Source organism: Theobroma cacao, chromosome 10 (assembly GCF_053813885.1).
Source record: "Theobroma cacao isolate CCN51 chromosome 10, ASM5381388v1, whole genome shotgun sequence".
NCBI lineage: Eukaryota > Viridiplantae > Streptophyta > Magnoliopsida > Malvales > Malvaceae > Theobroma > Theobroma cacao.
Window position 1 is genome coordinate 4,021,458 of NC_142648.1, and position 18,919 is coordinate 4,040,376.

The 18,919-nt window shown below is 33.6% G+C and overlaps 3 protein-coding genes across 3 annotated transcripts; 2 read left to right on the forward strand and 1 right to left on the reverse strand.

Moving 5' to 3' along the window:
* The first annotated feature begins 481 nt into the window (after nt 1-481).
* On the forward strand, nt 482-1,817 carry LHCA1 (chlorophyll a-b binding protein 6). Its single transcript, XM_007009744.3, has 4 exons — nt 482-743; nt 835-937; nt 1,184-1,472; nt 1,585-1,817. The coding sequence occupies exons 1-4, from the start codon at nt 550-552 to the stop codon at nt 1,734-1,736; spliced, it is 738 nt and encodes a 245-aa protein (XP_007009806.1). The 5' UTR covers nt 482-549; the 3' UTR covers nt 1,737-1,817.
* Nucleotides 1,818-3,286: 1,469 nt separating this feature from the next.
* On the reverse strand, nt 3,287-5,891 carry LOC18586377 (uncharacterized). Its single transcript, XM_007009747.3, has 7 exons — nt 5,700-5,891; nt 5,224-5,596; nt 4,262-4,843; nt 4,108-4,164; nt 3,856-4,005; nt 3,608-3,741; nt 3,287-3,492 (listed from the first exon to the last, which is right to left on the reverse strand). Exons 1-7 carry the CDS (start codon nt 5,764-5,766, stop codon nt 3,392-3,394), a joined length of 1,464 nt encoding a protein of 487 aa, XP_007009809.2. The 5' UTR covers nt 5,767-5,891; the 3' UTR covers nt 3,287-3,391.
* Nucleotides 5,892-9,038: 3,147 nt separating this feature from the next.
* On the forward strand, nt 9,039-11,597 carry CCR2 (CRINKLY4 related 2). The gene has a single exon (XM_018128586.2). The coding sequence runs from the start codon at nt 9,104-9,106 to the stop codon at nt 11,405-11,407; it is 2,304 nt and encodes a 767-aa protein (XP_017984075.2). The 5' UTR covers nt 9,039-9,103; the 3' UTR covers nt 11,408-11,597.
* The last annotated feature ends 7,322 nt before the right edge of the window (nt 11,598-18,919 follow it).

The following is an 18,919-nucleotide window of genomic DNA, read 5'->3' on the forward strand; positions in this document are numbered from 1 at the left end:
GTTTCAATTTTCATTTCTATTTTTAATTTTAGTGTGAGAATAGATAGCATTATTGTTTTATAATTAATTCTTATTTATTATTTTAATACTCAAATAACTTCAATAGTGATGATGGAAAATATTTTCTACATAAACATCTAAACGATTTTCGATAATTTATCTAAATAATAAAAAATATTAAACTTTTTTTATAATTTTCGGTTATTAATATAGTCATATATAGATGCTAGTAACATTTCATAAAGAAAAAGTTGACCCCACTTGATTTTTTTCTATCTGGCAACTCAAACCTCCACCATACAAACACAAACGCCAAGAGCACAATATCCAGAGTCTTCCCAATGTATCCACCCAGGTAAGATTGACAAATTCCACGTGGCCCAATGACACAACAATGGCTACCATTCCTTAGCCAATGACAATCCACTTTTAGATTCCCTCCAAATCCTACTACTGCCTTTATCCGCTCTTTCTCTAAACCTTCATATTCTGAACTTTCTCTTCTTCTAGTTAGCTCCCCCAAACAAAAGTTTCTCCCCCAAAAAGACCATGGCTGCCAACACACTCATGAGCTGTGGCATAGCCACCGCATTCCCTTCAGTCCTCTCCTCCTCCAAGTCCAAGTTCGCCGCCGCCGTGCAGTTGCCTGGTGTTGGTGCCAATGGTAGCCACCGTGTTAGCATGTCAGCTGACTGGATGCCTGGTCAGCCTAGGCCACCTTACCTTGATGGCTCAGCACCAGGGTAAGGTTTCAAAGTAGCTAAAATAGAATAATGGGTTTGTTTTGTACCTTTTAGATAAATGTTGAAAAAAGCTTTGTTTTGTGTTTTTCAGTGACTTTGGATTTGACCCACTAAGGCTCGGTGAGGTCCCAGAGAACCTTGAGAGGTACAAGGAGTCTGAGTTGATTCACTGCAGATGGGCTATGCTTGCTGTTGTAAGTTGATTTTTCACTCTTAAATCTGTAATTTTCCTGTTTGACACTTTCAGTTTTTAATGTACAACTGTTGAAATGTGAATTTTCTATGGTATAGAATTACACTATGATATGCGATTTTGTTAATTTTTTGAGCAAGCATTCATGAAAAATAGGTAACCTAGCTCTATGATAATAAAAGAGAGGCATGCTCATCTTGGCTTAGTTGAAGCTTTAGCTCAATTCTGATGAGTGTAAACTTTGCAGCCTGGTATCTTGGTACCAGAGGCTTTGGGGTATGGAAACTGGGTAAAGGCTCAAGAATGGGCGGCAATTCCTGGTGGACAAGCCACTTACCTGGGCAACCCTGTTCCATGGGGTACCCTCCCTATCATCTTGGTCATCGAATTCTTCGCCATCGCCTTCGTTGAGCACCAACGCAGCATGGAGAAGGACACCGAGAGGAAGAAATACCCTGGTGGTGCTTTTGATCCCTTGGGATACTCCAAGGACCCCAAAAAGTTCGAGGAATACAAGGTCAAAGAGATCAAGAATGGTAAAGAAAAACCCCTCACACTCTATGCCCTTAGGCATTTCCATTCTTCTTGTGTCACAAGTCATTTGAAAGTTTTCTAATTTGATAAATTTATGATTGATTTGTTGTCTAGGTCGCCTTGCATTGTTGGCATTCGTGGGATTCTGTGTTCAACAATCAGCTAGACCTGGCACTGGACCACTGGAGAACTTGGCAACTCACTTAGCTGATCCATGGCACAACAACATTGGAGAAATCATCATCCCCAGATCAATCTCACCTTGATGAGGGAATACCCATTTTGTAAAACTCCATGTAATCATCTGTAATATTGAATCAGAATTCCACGACTTTTGGTCTGCGTAATTAGGCTTTTTACAGGTTTCATTTCATGTGACCTTTAGCTAGAACACCTCAAATATTGTGAACATTATCAATATATATTACTTAAATTATCAACTCAAAATTTAGTCTAAACAGTCTTGATGGTGAAAGGGTATAAGAAAGGATTCTATACCAATAAATGAAAGGAAGAAAATAAACAAGAGAGGAAGAAACAAAGTAAACAAGGAGTAGGAAAGCTTTTATTATTTTTATTATTTTTTCTGTAAATATGTCAGTAAGTTGTCATTTGTCAGTTTCAAGGTAATGTCGATGCTGATGCAGCTGGTGGGGTGTGGTAGCAAACACAAATGGTTCCCCCAAAAATTGTAGGGTCCTTCTCACATGCAGATCTGATTAGCCTGCTCCCATAGGCAGCACTGCACTTGTTCTGACAATCAGGCTGGGAACACTCTATCACGATCTTAACAGCTTCTGCTGGGATTGGTGCTGCAGCCATGAATGTCATGATTACCAAAGCTAAAACGATAGCCATTGGCACCATTTTTTTACCCCTGATCAGCTCCATCTATATCTTTCTCCTCAAATTTGCTCTTTCCTCTGAATTTTCTAGTGATAATTAAGAAAATGTAATGATTTTGAGTGACCCCAGATATGGTATTTATAGAGTTAATTTGGAGGTTGTGGGCCCTCCGGCTTCATCAAGTTTTGGTTAGTAAATCCGGTGATTAAATACTTTCCTTTTCCAAAAAGTTGTTCCTATGTTTAGCTTTGATCCATTAATAGAGGGTAGGATTTTGGAGTTATTGCCTTTCCTTATAAAGAATCCGAACGTTAAATTAAATATATATATATATATATATATAATTGGGAAAATATTTATTAGAGTTTTGTACATTATTAATATTATGATAAAATGTATTAATTAGCGGTAATTAATTACAAACAAAGTGTCACGGATCCCAAATCAATAAAAGATAGATGAATCTTGGATATAAAAACATGAAACTTTCACCCTCTATCAAGCATGTTTTTTGAGTTGAAAATGTAAGTCCGTGATTTATAAGTTTACTTAAACTTTATTTTCCCACATCTTTAAGAGTATAAATATGTATCTTTTATCACTTATCAAGCATGTCTTTTAGGTTGAAAATATTGGCTCGTGATTTATAGACTTACTTAAATTCGATTTTCAAAGTTTAAGGTTGCACGAGATTGAGTTTAAATTCCAACGCATGACACAAAAGATCAACTCTCAATTTTATATACTAATTAATAGAAAAATTGATAAATTTCAACATTAGTCTACTCCAACAATTATGTGATTCGGTTCTTTAATCAAGATACTTGATATCATATGATAATTAATTTAAATAGATAAATTTATATTTAAAATTATGATATTCGAGTTTCGGGTTTAAAGTTTAAGGTTTAAGCCACGCACCATATGGGGTTAAATCTAGTTATAGATAATAAACATGCATGGAGTCAAATACAAAATCAATTGGGCATGTTGGAAAATATATTTGTGTTACAACCCAAATTGCTTGTCTAAACTTCTATTCTGTCTCTCAATACAGTAAATGTAAAGGCCTGCTCTATATGGGTGTACAGACCACTAACAAAAGCATTGTCAGGACTGAAAAGAGTGTGATGACTAGAGAATTCTGACCACATGAAGATGATTGAGAGGCCACATCTGTTATAAAGACATAAACATCAAAAGCTAATTAATCAAGCATCAATTCATGTATAAAAGAGATAAAGCTATCTCATAAATTTGGATTTCTGTTTTTTGAAAGAACAATGTCTACCTGAGACTGGATTTTCAGTAGATGGAGCAGCTTGGTTGTTTGGGGTATATAGTCGCAGTATGCTTTGTGAAATTGTTGCTGACATCCCAAGGTAAGACCTTGTCAGCTTCTTGACCACAGCTATCTCTTGTGTACTGCAAAAGGAGCTTAAATTTCTTCAGATTGCAGTGGAAAGTTTCTGTAACACAAACAGGATGAAATTGTGGAGGAAATCTAGAATCCTGCTTAGGGTACTAAGTATATGTTACCTTGGACTTATCAGGGGACTGGCACCATATTTTGCTGTTTGGAGAGCTTCCACTGAGGTAGCATTGGTCAATGTTTGCAATATGAACAGTCTCTCTTTATTTGGGAGAGAATTGCTTGCCATTATCACATTTGCAGGAACAGCTCCAAATCTGATCAACACAAACATTTACCAATTTGGAATCATTATTCTTGCTGAGAATGAAAGTGCAGAAAATGGAGAAGGTAAACAAAGTTGATGTTGAAAGACTTACGAGCAAGAACCAGGGTAATCATTGATTTCTCTGCAACCACCATCAGGACAAAGATACCTGAATTGCAGAAAGAAAGAAGAAACATCTTCAAGTTAAGTAATTAACAGGAAAGAGAACATGAAACATTGTTAAAATCCAAGCAGCATATACCTACATGAAGTCCCTAACCGATTTGCCTGACCAGGACTGATTATGAGGCCCCTCCATAGAATATAGCAAAACAGTATCTGCTTTCAGGAATGCTATATCACCAAGTTCCTCCACCAAACACCTGAAGGCTCCAGGGTCTCTGGAGTACGGGCTATTCAAATGGCAGGAGCCATTTTCATTTCCACATCCACTGCAAATACCAGTTCCTTCAAACTCAGAAGGAGCACAAATCTTTGAGAAAAAACCCGTTGCGATTTCGCGGTCATTCATCCTTTGAGAATCAAGTGATTCTTTTATATGGTTGATGGGATAGTTCCAACCAGCAGCTGTGGAGTAACCTCCATGGCAAGATTTGTGCCCCTCAAAGTCCATTAAACTGATTCCTTTGTTTCCCTGGCAAGCTTTTCTATTGACAACAGCAACAGCTTGATAGCTTCTAGCATGGTCACAGTAAACTTCATTTGCAATGGCTTTCATTGAGTAGTTTATGAATGCAGTATAAGCCACCCCTGCTTCCAAGTTTATCAAATCTGCTTCCCCTCTTTTGATTGACTCCAAACACTCTTGAGCTGTCTCCTTTTGAATACTATGAAGAAAGCAGATAAAAGAGCATTCAGAAAATAAAAAATAAACACAAATTCACTCTTTCCAACAAGATTAATCTAATCTTAGTACTTTGAAATGTTCAACAAGATCCTTAGATCAAACTGCATGAATGCATTAACCTTCAAATTTTGCTAAACTTATTATGATATGATTAGGCACCTTAATACCAATTAGATAACTATCTTTGGATTAAACTAATTCATTAATTATCAGCTTATTTACCATTTTCATTATTTTCTATTATGTCAAGTGCAGGCTTTTGTAAGTTAATTAAGAAATGACCTTAATCCTCAATCGACCTTTTAGTTTCTATCATTAACATGTAAATGCACAAAGTTGCTAATAGAAAACAAAAATTACCACTTCCACGTGTATCCATTCGATTGGTCCAATCCTCTGACCAGCAGCTGACAGTCCTCATACTCTTCTCTCACAGTGCACCACCTCACCATCTGCTCTCCCGCCTCTTCCACCTCCTGACTACTAGGATCAATCCCTTTAAAACTCTCACTTCCCTCCATCTCTGGCGCCGGAGCCACATCCGCTTCTCGACCCTTCTCAGCCGTCATAGGCGCAGGCGCCAGAGAAGGAGGTAATGACAGTGCTGGTGACGGCGGAGAAAGATCACTAGCTGTCGCCAGAGTCCCACCAGAATCTGGAGCCAAAGTATGGGAAGAAGCTGACCCTGGTGCCAAAGAGGAAGAAAAACTTGGCGCCGGAGATGGCTCAAAACCTGAAAAAAAAAAAAAAAAAGAAAGCAAAATAACAATAATAACAGTTCAGGGTCGACTTAACAACTTTCTCTCCTACTAAAAATTCCCTCAAACGCAACATACCATGGATAGGGGAGAGCAACAAGAGGAAGAGAAGCAGGGAGATGGAAAGGAAGGTTGAGATCTCCATTTGGTGAAGAGAATGGAGACTGCATCATGGGTTGTAGGGAAGGTTCATTACTTTTCTTATGTGTTTGGAGGACTTTAGGTAACGTTAAGACGAAGGAGTTGAAAACGAAAGATGGGTTGCTCCATTGTTATTTCTTATTCTTTACTAAATTCTTCTTCTTTGTTTGTTAGGGGGCTTGCTTTGGATCTCGACTTTGGAGGGTGACGAGTAATGCAAGCAAAGGGTTCCATGTTTTTCAGCATCTCATTTTGATAGTGATTGCTTATTTGCTTAATATTAAGTAAAACTCGTAAAGGTAAGGTTTAGCTTTATATATATGTGTGTGTACTTTTGATTTGAATTACTTTTTATTTTTTTAATTAAAAAAGGCAAATTTCAACTTTTTTTTAATGAGAGAATATAAGCGTTAATTATTAAATTAAACGTTCGAATATGTTGTTTTTTTATTTTTTATATATTTTTTTGTGTATTTGGATTAGAATACATACACAAAAATTTTAGAGAAAATGTAAAAAAATTAATAATAATATAAGAATTGAGTGTTTCATGTTGAATCTATGTTAAAGATCTCTAATATTTGAATGTAAAGTTTGAGCCAAATAATTTAAGAATAATATCTAATTTTATTTAAGAATTAGGATAAATTCCAAATTTAACAAATCCAAGTAAAGTATCGGAATTGCATAACAATTATAATAACAATAATAATGGAAAGACATAACACTTGAGAAAATTTCTAAACTATTTAAAAAAATTAAAATAAGTTTTTATTCTTCTATTGCTTTCAATTAAGCACAATCACTTTTATTTTGAAATAAATAAACTCTTATAATTAACGGTTACATATCAACATGTTATATCAACGTTATGTGACATGTAATAAGTGGCAGAGTTAAAGATTTTAAGTTTGAGAGGGTGAAAATAAAATATTTAATATTTGAAGAGACGAAATTATAAAATTTTTAAAAAAATAAAAGTAAAATTTAAAAATAAAACAATGAAAAAAATATAATTTTTGAAATTTTAAGGGGCGGGGCCCCTACAAACCCCCCTTCACCTCTGCATATAATAATATATGACAAAAATTGTATTTGGTTCAAAATAAAAATATAAAAGTTTGATTGAACAAAATTAAAAATAAAGATTTATTTAAATTTTTTTTAAATAATTTATAAAGTTTTTAAGAAATATATGATTTTTCATTTAACTTTGGAGAGAGAATAAGCTCAAGATCCCATAGCTTTATTGCAATAGAAATGAAAAGATAGCTTAACTTCAACATTCTTCCCTTCAAATCACTTAGACATAATATTTCAATCTCCTACTAATTAATCAACCCTACAATTTAATTATCACTAATTTCCAAGCAATGACAACTGTATGAAACTCAAACAAATTAAAAAAAAAAAGAAAAAAAATCCCTATACCTCAATCTCATGTGACTATGGGGCCAAGGATGCACATGCAAGGACCATAGGATTATTAATTCAATAAAAAATAAACAAAAGAACAATATTTATAAGCTTTCTTTATTAATAATCACCAAATGATGTGCCTTATGTCTCCATTGACTAAATCTATGATTAATTTGATGCACTCTTACAATTAACGAGACATAATCACTTTGATGCATTTACAAATCTGTCAGTTGAACTTGTTGTACAAAATTTTTCCAACCAGGTACGGATCAAAGTACTATCACCCTGATTTGTAAGGAAGAACATTTTGTTTTTCTATTCAATTTACAACTAATTCTTCAGGTATCCATTAAAGCAGGTTAAGTTGCTTTATTTTGTTCTTGTCATGAATTTACACAGGTAAATACCATTATGGGTTCAAAATTGCCATTTTCTATGTGGAATGGAGACATAATGGAGCAAAATTTTGATGAATTCAATAGCAGGGCATTGTAAAGAGAGAAACCTGATCCCTTTGAACTATCAAATCTTTGGAAGATCTGAAGTTATCTTCAGACAAAGTCATTAAAGTTATAATTTTAATGTAAAATCTTGGATTATATGCTAGCATTTCCTTGGGATTGGCATGTAAAGGAACAGGAAGTTAGGAAGCAGCTTTACAACACCCCATGTTCCGAATTCATTTTCTGTATACTAGTTTCTCCTTATTGACCAAATTATGAAACTCTTTCTAATGTCTTAATTCCTCTTGCTGTTTGGTTAGGAGCAAATTGCTTCTGATAACATTTCTTAAATGATTGATTCTTGTCTGGGTGTAGATGGAGCACAAAATCTACCAAGACAAGATACCGAGATGATATAATTGTGTTTCAATTTATTTAGTCTGCAAAACCAGAATCAAGTGGGCCTACATTAGCCGGTGTTATCTCCCATGCATACAACCTGTTCTGTTCAAGCTTTCTGTCATGCTCTTCCCATATGCTTAACTTCCATCAATCTAGAGTTTTCCTGGATTACCTCATGGAAAGCAAAAAATAGCTAAAGTAAATCCTTCTATGCACTTCTTACCAGGTTGCCATTTTTAACAGTAACAGGAACAAAATTAAGCTTTTGGGTCATTCTAGGTTCATGTTTCTGGAAAGGGTCCATGCCAAATTCTTACTTTATTTTTACCAAATGTCCCCAGGAGGAGCATTGTGGATTGAACTTTTGACAGACTTGTACTGTAAGAATTTGCAGTTGAGTGCATCTATGGTTTCTTCTACTCCCTTTTGATTTCCAATCAAACTTACATCATGGTGTCACTTTGTTTTTCATGTGCAGGATATCTGTTTTGTGTTTTTCAAGATACACAAGAAGTAAGTCAAACAAAAAGTCATTAGAGTGCACAATCTGCAATTCAATTATTAGGAGAGTAGCTTTTTGCAGTAATGATTTTAGGTTGAGATTCTTGAGGATGTAATTTCAGAATCTGGTTTAGAGAAACTTCATTACATCAACCTGAAAGATGAAATTTGATGAATCATTTAGCAAATTATACAGTTCAAGCAAATGATGCAAGCTTCTGTAAACTTGGATGAACTTACATATCATGATTCTGATGCTTAGATATCATTAAAAAATCCGAGAAACCATACACTAGAAAAGAAAATGTTAAACCAGTTACCAGTGGGACAGCTGGCCCAATGAATTTTAAATTTCAGTTAAACATTGAATTAACAACTTCCCATAAGTCAAACTGTTCCAAGTTTTGACTTATAACTAACTGTCTGAAATCTGAATCTCACTCACTTTCCCAAAAAACCAGTAAATAAAGATGGCCTCAAACCATTCCCATTCCTCACAATTTCAACTCCACCATCAAACTCCTCACTTCACCACAAAACTTCATATCCAAAAGAACCCAAAAACCGAAACACATGCCACCCCAAAAATGCTACTTTCTAACACCCATCTCTTCCCTCATTTTTCTTTTTCCCTTGCTGTTTATAACAGCTTCTGGCTATGGATCACTAGGCCCCATTGCCGCGGCTTTCGGAGAAAATGGCTTTTTTTGTGCCATTGATGCTGGTGGGAAACAAGAGATCATTTGTTGGGACAAATCCAACAAAACTTCTTCAGTTCCCACATTCAGTTTTGTTCCCCCCATGGCTTCTCTCTCTGGTGGTGAAGGCTTTCTCTGCGGCATTTCCTCCAATAATTCACAAGCATTTTGTTGGGATTCCTTGAATTTTGGTATAAATCTTGTTCCTCAAGCGTATAGATATAACTCTTACTTACAAATAGCTGCAGGGAAAACTCATGTTTGTGCTATTAAAGGTTCTTATTTTTCAAGTACTAATGATTTTGGTTATGTTGATTGTTGGGAATTTCATCAAACACTTGATAAAAACAATGTTACCATGGGTTTTGTTAGTGATCATTATGTTAGCAATATTGTTGTTAAGAATATTGTTTCTGGGGATGGTTTTAGTTGTGGGGTTGTTAAGGACAGTGGGGTGGTCTTTTGTTGGGGTCCCAAATCTGGCAACTTGGGAACTTTTAATGTGTCTGGTGAGTTTGAGGTTTTAGCTTCTGGGAAAAGTTCAGTTTGTGGGATTTCGAAGATGTCTGGTGAAGTTGAATGTTGGGGAGATTCTAGTGAGTTTGGGCTCCCACCACGTGGGATCCGGTTTGTTAGTTTATCAGCCGGTGCACAACATTTTTGCGGCATTCAAGAAGATGATCATGGAGTGGAATGCTGGGGAAAAAACATTAATGTTTCTTCGGTTCCCAAGGGTTCTGGTTTTACGGCTATTGCTTCATCTGATTTTACAACTTGTGGGGTTCGAGAAGTTGATTTGGTTCTTGATTGTTGGGGAGTGCAAGAGCAGTCTTGGCCAGATTATAGTCCACCTTTGCAGTTATGTAGCCCTGGTGTATGCTCTCCAGGGTCATGTGCTAGTGGAAAGTTTGCTTTCAATGCAAGTGTCCTTAATGAGGCAGAGCTGACAAGTTTGTGTGCTCAAAATGAGTTGAAGATGTGCTTGCCTTGCGGGACAAATTGTTCACACGGCTACTTCCCTTCAAGTATGTGCAGTGCCAATGCAGATAGAATATGCACTCCTTGCTCACTTTGCCAGAACAGCTCTTGTTGGGATGTATGTGGAGTTCCTTCTTCAACTAAGACTCAGCAACAGGAGCAGCTAGAGATAAAAAAGTTGGTTATCATCATTGGATCTTCTATATCTGGTTGCTTATTGATTTTGGTTGCTTCTTGTGTTTTTCCACGAATCATCATTACCAAAGGCGAAGGAAAAGGTATAATTCAGTGCAGTTTTTGCATAGGCAAACCAGTTGTGGAGGCTGATCCTGATCCAAATCCGCTACCGCCTCTATCTGTAACTACATATATTGGAGAGACCCAAGTGTATCGGCTTTCAGAACTGAAAGATGCTACTCATGGATTTAAAGAATTCAGTGAGCTTGGCCGAGGGAGCTTTGGTTTTGTGTACAAAGCTGTTCTTCCTGACGGTAGGCAAGTAGCAGTCAAGCGAGCTAATGCTGCTACAATAATTCATACAAACAGCCGGGATTTTGAAGCAGAGTTAGAAATACTATGCAAGGTAAAGCATAGCAATATCGTGAACTTATTAGGTTATTGTGCTGAAATGGGGGAAAGATTACTGGTTTATGAATATATGCCTCATGGCACACTTCATGACCATCTTCATGGGGACCTGTCGCCTTTAGATTGGGACCTGAGGTTGAAGATTGCATTGCAGGCTGCAAGAGGACTTGAGTACCTTCATAATGAAGTCACTCCACCCATCGTTCATCGAGATGTGAAGACTTCGAATATTCTTTTGGACTCTGAATGGGGGGCAAGGATAGCAGATTTTGGTATCTTAAGTGCTACAGACAAGGATTTAAGTGGAGATATGGCCAATGATGTTTATAATTTTGGCATTGTTCTGCTAGAGATATTGAGTGGGAGGAAAGCTTATGATAGAGACTTAACACCTCCAGGAACTTTTGAGTGGGCATTGCCTCTGATAAGGCAAGGCAAGGCAGCTGCTACTATCGATCGCAGTGTGCCTCTACCAAGAAATGTAGAACCCTTGCTTAAACTTGCCGATTTGGCTGAGCTTTCTTTAAGGGAAAATCCCAGTGAGCGACCTAGCATGACTAATCTGGCAAGTTCATTAGATCAGATTGTCAAGTGTGGATTAATCTTGTCATGAATCTTCATCTAGGATTCAAAAAATATTGTTTGCATTCTTCTGTAATTTATCCTTTTTCAAATACTTTTTTTTTTTTTTTGTTTTTGCTTATTCTCCAAGTCACAAAGTGAAGGAGATTGTAACTACCGCATATTCCCTTCTTCTCTTTTTCATCTGGTGAGAGTTAAAGAAGCTAAGCTTCCATATGATATTTGTCAGTGCATATGAAAACAAGAGTCTCTTTTAGGAAGTTCTAATTTTTGATAAATGCAGAGCTTAAGTTATTGTTCACCACACAATTAATGATTCAATCACTGAAATCATGTGTAATCTGAATCTTGGTGCAGTTTCTACTTTCTACTTGAAAAGCATATAGGCCTTCATTAATAAGCAGATTTACAAAAATTACTCAGTAAAAACTATAGTGTAACAAGATTGCAAAGGAAGAGATATAATACCCCTCTCTTTGCTCAACGAGAACCAACACCATTCCAATTGCAATGCGATCAAACAATATCTGAAAACATTAAGTCCACAGTATTTCCTAACTGTTTTATTGCTTTTAATCATCATTCAAATATATTAGATTTAATCATAAATTATGAAAATTATATTTATAAATAATAATTAAAAAAGTAAAGAATAGAAAAATATTGAAAGTGAGGCAGACCCACTTTTTCTTAACTTCTCCCTTACTAATATTATACCACGTTTAGTCGGACATGGACTAGTAAATTTAGGGTTTTGCAATGACTGGCATCCAGCAATGGCATGGAAGGCTTGAGCCCTAAATAAAACACCACAATTTTGTGGAGACTGATGGGTTAATACAAAACGGAATCAGCCTGGTGCTAGCCCATATTACTTATATCCACTCGAGTTCTTGATGGACTGCCATGCTACTAGGTGCAGTTTCAGTATATATATACATACATACATATATATATATATATATATATATATATATATATATATCAAATATGAACTCAAAAATTCAACCATCAAAAGCAAATAATTACCATTTTGTTAAAGAGAAAAAAATTATTGTCAAGAGTTTTCACATGATTTCGGGGAATGAAAATTGTAATGTTGATGTGAGATTTTGTTTCAAATAGAGAAGATCAATGGTGATCAGCATAATGTAGCACTGACATATCACTAGATGTTGACGTGGTGCTACCACATTGTATTTTAGATCCAAGATGTCATCTGGCACACTAAGAGGCTACCACGTGGCACTTTTTTTTTTTTTATCAAAATAAGATGTATTCTTGTTAAAGTTCAAACCAAGGCTTCTAGTAAATATGTCAAAACCTTTACCACCACACTTAAAACTTTACTAATAATTATAACTTAATTACTTGTGTTTTATTTCTTCTCTCTTTTTCTTTCTTATTTGTTTTTCTTTCTTTCCTCAAAACTATATCGTTTTGAAGTATTTTTACACTCTTAAAAACCCTAGCTATAAAAATCCTTTGAACCCTTCTTCTCCAAAAAAGAAAGTTCTAAAACGACGTAGTTTTGCGAAAAGAAAGAAAAAAATAAAAATAAAAAAAAAAGAGAGGAAAAAAAGAAATAAAGCATGAGCAAGTTATAACCATCAGTAAGGGCTTGAGTGCGGTTGTTAAGGTTTTGGCATACTTGCTAGAGGTCTTGATTAGCATTGACATCAGTATCGTAATAATTAATTTAAATGAAAAATGTTAAAGGAATTAAATTGAAATAATTCTCAAATCAAAAGATTAAAATATTACGATTTTAAATAAATGAACTAAATTAAAAAAGCTATCCTAATACAGAAATTTTCCAGATATTTTTACCAAAATTTTGAATTTATCACTAATCTAAAATACGATTATAGACTTGGATTGATATTTATATAATCTTTCCTTTGATCAATATACAAATATGTTTTCTTAAAAAAATAATAATAAAAACTCTTTTCTCCTCCCTTTTGATATTAATGGACTGTCATATTCCTTCCTATTCCCTAAACTAATCCCTCCCTCTCATTGAATATTGTGCTCAAGTTCATCCTAATGACTAATGAGTCATGACTTTGATTGCAAAAAAGGACCATGTAAATATCTATAAACAAAATATTAAAAAGGGCAACAAGAAAAGAAAGAAAGACGGGGACATGAAAGAATGTTGAATGACCACATGTAATTTCAAGGACACTATTACCTATCAGTTTCAACTTGAAAGGCTTTAAACATTAAATAGCTAAAAAGGCACAAAGACAGACAAAGCTTTGCTAAGGTACTTTCGATGTCTGCCTAATGACAACAATTTTGAGCTCGTAATCATGATGCCTCCCTTTGTTCCAGTCACAGCTGGGTCTCACGTTTTTTAAGATTTGTTTTCCATTCCCTCTTTTACAAAAGAAATTGAAAATAATGACAAAAAAAAGACAATACCCTTATATAATTATGGATAAATTACAAAAAAATTAAATGAATTTGTTTGTATTTTTTTTATTAGAAATTTCTTGACACAAGTAATCTGAATAAAATAATTTAAATATTTTTATTTCATTAAATTAATATTAATGATAAAATAAAAAAACTTGAATTTTTTAAAAAAATATATAATTAATGATAATAAATAAAAAAAGTTACGAAAATGAATTAAAGATAGATAATGTCCAATTTTATATCTCATCATTTGTTCAATTTTTATATATGAATGTATGTACATATATGTATGTGTATATATATAATAATTTTCTTTGAAAAAATCTGGCTTCTTTTACAAATTCAAGATTATGTAGTTGGTAAATCCTACAATAGAGAATTTTATTTATATAATTGCAAAAAAAATTAAATAATCAGTCGTAATTTAAATACTTATTTTGATAGACAAATGAAAGAGAAGTAACTTTGAAAATATAAGCTTTGGATAGAATCATATATATACTAATCTTAGATTATCATCTCTCAATTCTTAATGCACCCCATAATAAAGACAATAAATTGCTTACAACCTGTTGGAGTTATGTAAAGATGTATAAATTTTGATTTTGGACTCTTGGCTGTTTCTGTTCATATTCATGGGAGGGGTTTTATGATGATAAAAAGGTAGAGGAACAATGGAGGGATTCTATGGACTTTATAGGGAAAGAGTATGGACCAACTCATCTGAAGAGGGGGGTTTTCTTTTGATGTTCTTCTTATGATAGAAATATTACAGTTCTTATCTTTTTATGAATGCTAACTAATGATTTTCAAAAGAAAAAATAATAACAATGAATTGCTACATTCTTCATTCATGAACTTGACTTGTACATATATGTACATGGACCGGTCAAAACATCAATATAAATCATATCATTGTCATATGATAAAGTACTTAAACCATAATACATAAAAATGAATGTATTCATAGGTGTATAAATACACATATAATATACATGAACATGGAGAGAGAGAGAGAGAGAGGTAAGTAAGTAGTCAAAGTAGGGTTTCATATATAGAGAAAAAACAAGAAAAGAACTGACAGCATAAGAGAAGCGGCGGGCAAATATAATATAGTTATAAATATATATATATATATATATATATATACTTTGTTTGAAAAGAGGAGCAAACGTATACATGTTGGGAGGGTACAAAGAGCAATAACATGCGTGTTGGATTGGGTTAAATTCGAGGAGGAGGAGAAGGAGAAGAAGAATGAGTAAAACACTAGACAGATGAGTAAGAAGAAAGAATTTTCATATGTTAAATAATAAATAAAAAAGAAACAATTCAAAAAAAGAAAGGAAAGAAAGAGAAAAAGCAGAGCACATGACTGTCTGCCAGAATGGCTCTTCATCATCATAATTCTCACAAACAGATTAGTGTGTTTTGGTTGTTTTGAGTTTGTGCAGTTCGAGGCAGAGAGGGAGAAGAAAAAGAAAAAAGAAAGGGTTTCAAAGCTAGAAAAGAAAAGAATATGTATACAAGAAGAGAGTGAGAGAGAGAGAGAATTTGGAGTAGAATCTAACCGTGAGACATGCACTTGGGAAACAAACAGGGCATAGGGAGGGGAAAGGAAGAAACAAACAAAGGCAAACCTCTCCAAAAAGAAGGTGAAGCCCCATTGTTCTGACACCAGGATTCCCACACTTGTTGCTTCCAACACTCTACACGATAAAATTATCATTGAAAACTTTTTCTATTTTTAATATGGGGTTGCTCCCCCTTTTTCTTTTTCATCGTTTACCATTTTCTACATACAAGGAAAGCAAATTCCCTTTGCTTGCAGCCTTTTCCAGACATGGAAGCTCTCTCTCTTCCCCAGGGCTTAGTCTTCCCCTTCCCCTTCTCTTTGTTTTTTTCCTCTTGCATTCCATTCCATGATCTCTTCCCCATTTCTCATTTCTCTTGATTAAGGTTTAGTTTTATATATATATATATATATATATTCTTTTGTTTAATGTCCCCAATGCTAGGTCGTGTCCATGGAGTTTTAACTTTTCTGATGGTTTTATATACAGAAGAAGCATGTAGAAAGATTGTTGCTATTCCATTTCTTTCATCTGGCTTTCTATGTAAGTAAATGACAAGAGTCCCCTAGGGGTTGGGGGTTTGGTTTTTGAAGTTGAATATTAATAGAATATTTTGGGTGACTTTCCAACCACCTTTCAAACTACCATTACCAATTTTGCTAGGGTTTAATAGCCAATCGTAACCCTTTTAACTGCATTAGGCTTTTTTTAAAAAAAAAAAAATTGTTTCAACTATCAATTAATTCATTGATAGTTAAGGAATCAACTACTCCTTTTTGAGTAATTAATTAATGGTTTTAAAAAGATGCTTATGGTGCTATTTCCTCTTTGAACTTTCATGAATGTTCATGCCATCTCCTGTATATTAAACTAATAGATATTCCAATGTGGAAAGACTACAAAATAAAAGAAAGATTCATTATCTACATATTGCCTACCTAGTCCCCTCGAGATATAGGTTCTATAACACAAAGATCACTTAAATTATTCATATATACTTGAGGAGTTTAGGCCTGATATGATCTTTTTCTATATATTTACAAGCTTATAGTCTCATGCTTTTGTACATATGTTTTCATTCAATAATATGCTATTAGAATTTGGATAGAATTGTGTTACATGGAATTTTTGGTGGACGTATACGTGACAAATTTCTATACGTTTTAACAATAACAGATTGGATAAAATTTAAAACAAATTCAAAAAATTATAAATGAAGAAGATAAATTTTTTAAATTATAAATGAAAATAAAATATGGTAAAACAATCACAAATTAATGATGCAATTTATAACTTGAGTACTACTTACCATGCATACGGTGAAGTACTTGAACACATAATTTGAAGTTATTTATGGGAAAATTGCCAAATATTGGTGACTCCTTCTACAATTTTGCAAAGGTCCACTTTGAAAGGGCTGATTATCAAACATAGTTTTGATTTACTGTATACTTTTTGCAATCAATGACGGATTAAAAATTTTGTACAACGAGTGGTTAAAAGATAATTATATATATTATATATCACAAATTTAATACGTATAATAATAAAAAAATTAAAAACCGAACCACCACTGTTTATGACATTGAAATATCTATGGCTAACTTCTGGTTTTTTTTTTTTCAAAACAAAAGGAAACAAAGCAAAAAGCAATTGAGCTTATACAGTATGCCAATTTGGAAGTATGGAAAAGGTAAGTATGTGTAGGTATATATGGACAGAGAGCAAAGGCTATGATTGAGAATCCTGTTGAGTTTTGGATATGCAGTGAGCTTGACCTTTCAATATAATAGTAGCACTTTGCCAGGAGATAAGAAATATATATGTTTTCAATTTTCGAGAATAAAACCAAAACTTACCCAAAACTATTTGCATGACATCTTTCAGATCAATTATTTGGATATTAAAGAAACAAAGATTGGTGATCTTTTTTTTCTTCTCATCATCATCATCATCATCATCATGTGCATATGTTTTACTTGCCCCAGTATCTTTTGATTTTATTAAACTTGCCAGATATATGTTTGTTTTCTATTTTTTCCAAGGTCTGAATATCAACCTCATTTTATCTAAATGCATTTTATCACCCTTTTTATAACCATTTAACTCATGTTTAATTAGGGCATATTTGTTGATTATTTATAATATCTTTACAATTTGTCGATATTCCTAAATATATAAGTAAGCTAAACGAAAGAAGAATTTGTATTTTTTGCTTAGTATTATATATATCTGTCCCAAGATTAATGAGATTTATATAGTCTTTTTTTTTTTGGTGAAAAGCATAAGTATTGATTCTATTGCTTAAATTTTATAACAGAAATCTACCATAAGGAGATAGTGAAGCATAGCAGCACATAGAGGGACATAACAACCCTCTCTATAGGATATCTACGTATATGAATTATGAATATGATAATAGCTTATACCAGTTGTGTCTAGGATCAACCTAACTGATATATCCACTATACACTGCTCCCCATCACAAACGAGAAAATCCCAAAGAGATTTATATAGTTTAATAGGATCACAATTGCGTAAATAAGGAAAATAATATATACAACAACTATATTTTATGTATATTAATTAATAACATTATTTTTCAAGAAAAAAAATTTGAACCAAAATTTTTGAATAAAAATTATATGCACTTATTATTGAGTTAAATTAATGTTTAGATGCAATAAATGATGTTCTTTAATCCATATAATTAAATGACTTTCATATCAAATTGCAGTCTAATAACTTAATTTCTAATTAAAATAAAATTATTGTAACAAGTAAAAGTAATAAATTTCACCTACAAAAAGGTAAGAATAAGATCATAATAACATTTCTTTTTTTTTTTTTTTTTGGTTTTGAAGTATAGAATGCATGGAAAAATATTCTCTGCGTGATTGGGGAGAGTGAAAGCAAGAAATTTAGGTGAAAAGCCAAAGAAATTCTAAGGAAAGGTCTCTCTCCACTTTATATTGACCAAGAAGAAATCAAACCTGAAATAATGCATGCATGTGTAAACTGTATATTGCTGCTTCTCACTTTTCACACTCAACAATTCTGTTCGGGGAGTTATGAAAGGACAAGGAAAATTCATTGGAACAGACAAATAATTGGTCCAGTATGAGGAAAGAATAGAGCGAAAAAAGGAATATATCCTTTGCCCCATTTGAGATGGCCTGTGTCAGTTTTTTAAATCATCTCATGGAAATTAGAAACATATGAATTACCATAATGTTTACCCTCATCTCACTAAAATAATAATTTTCGTGATAAGACTATGTACAATCGTTACTATTTTGTTTATTAAAGATTAAGATACAATACCCAACTCTTGTTTTATCTTTTAACTAGTAGGGTGTACTCTGGGTTTGGTAACTATGAGTGTTTGAGAGTTTATTGTTCATGTTGAAATGTAATTATAATGTTATACCGAATATGCGGTTGGATAATTCATGATAACAGATTTGAATTGATATTTATGTAATTAATTTTAATTGATCAATCAATTAAAAAATAATTGATAGATGGATTGAGATATACGT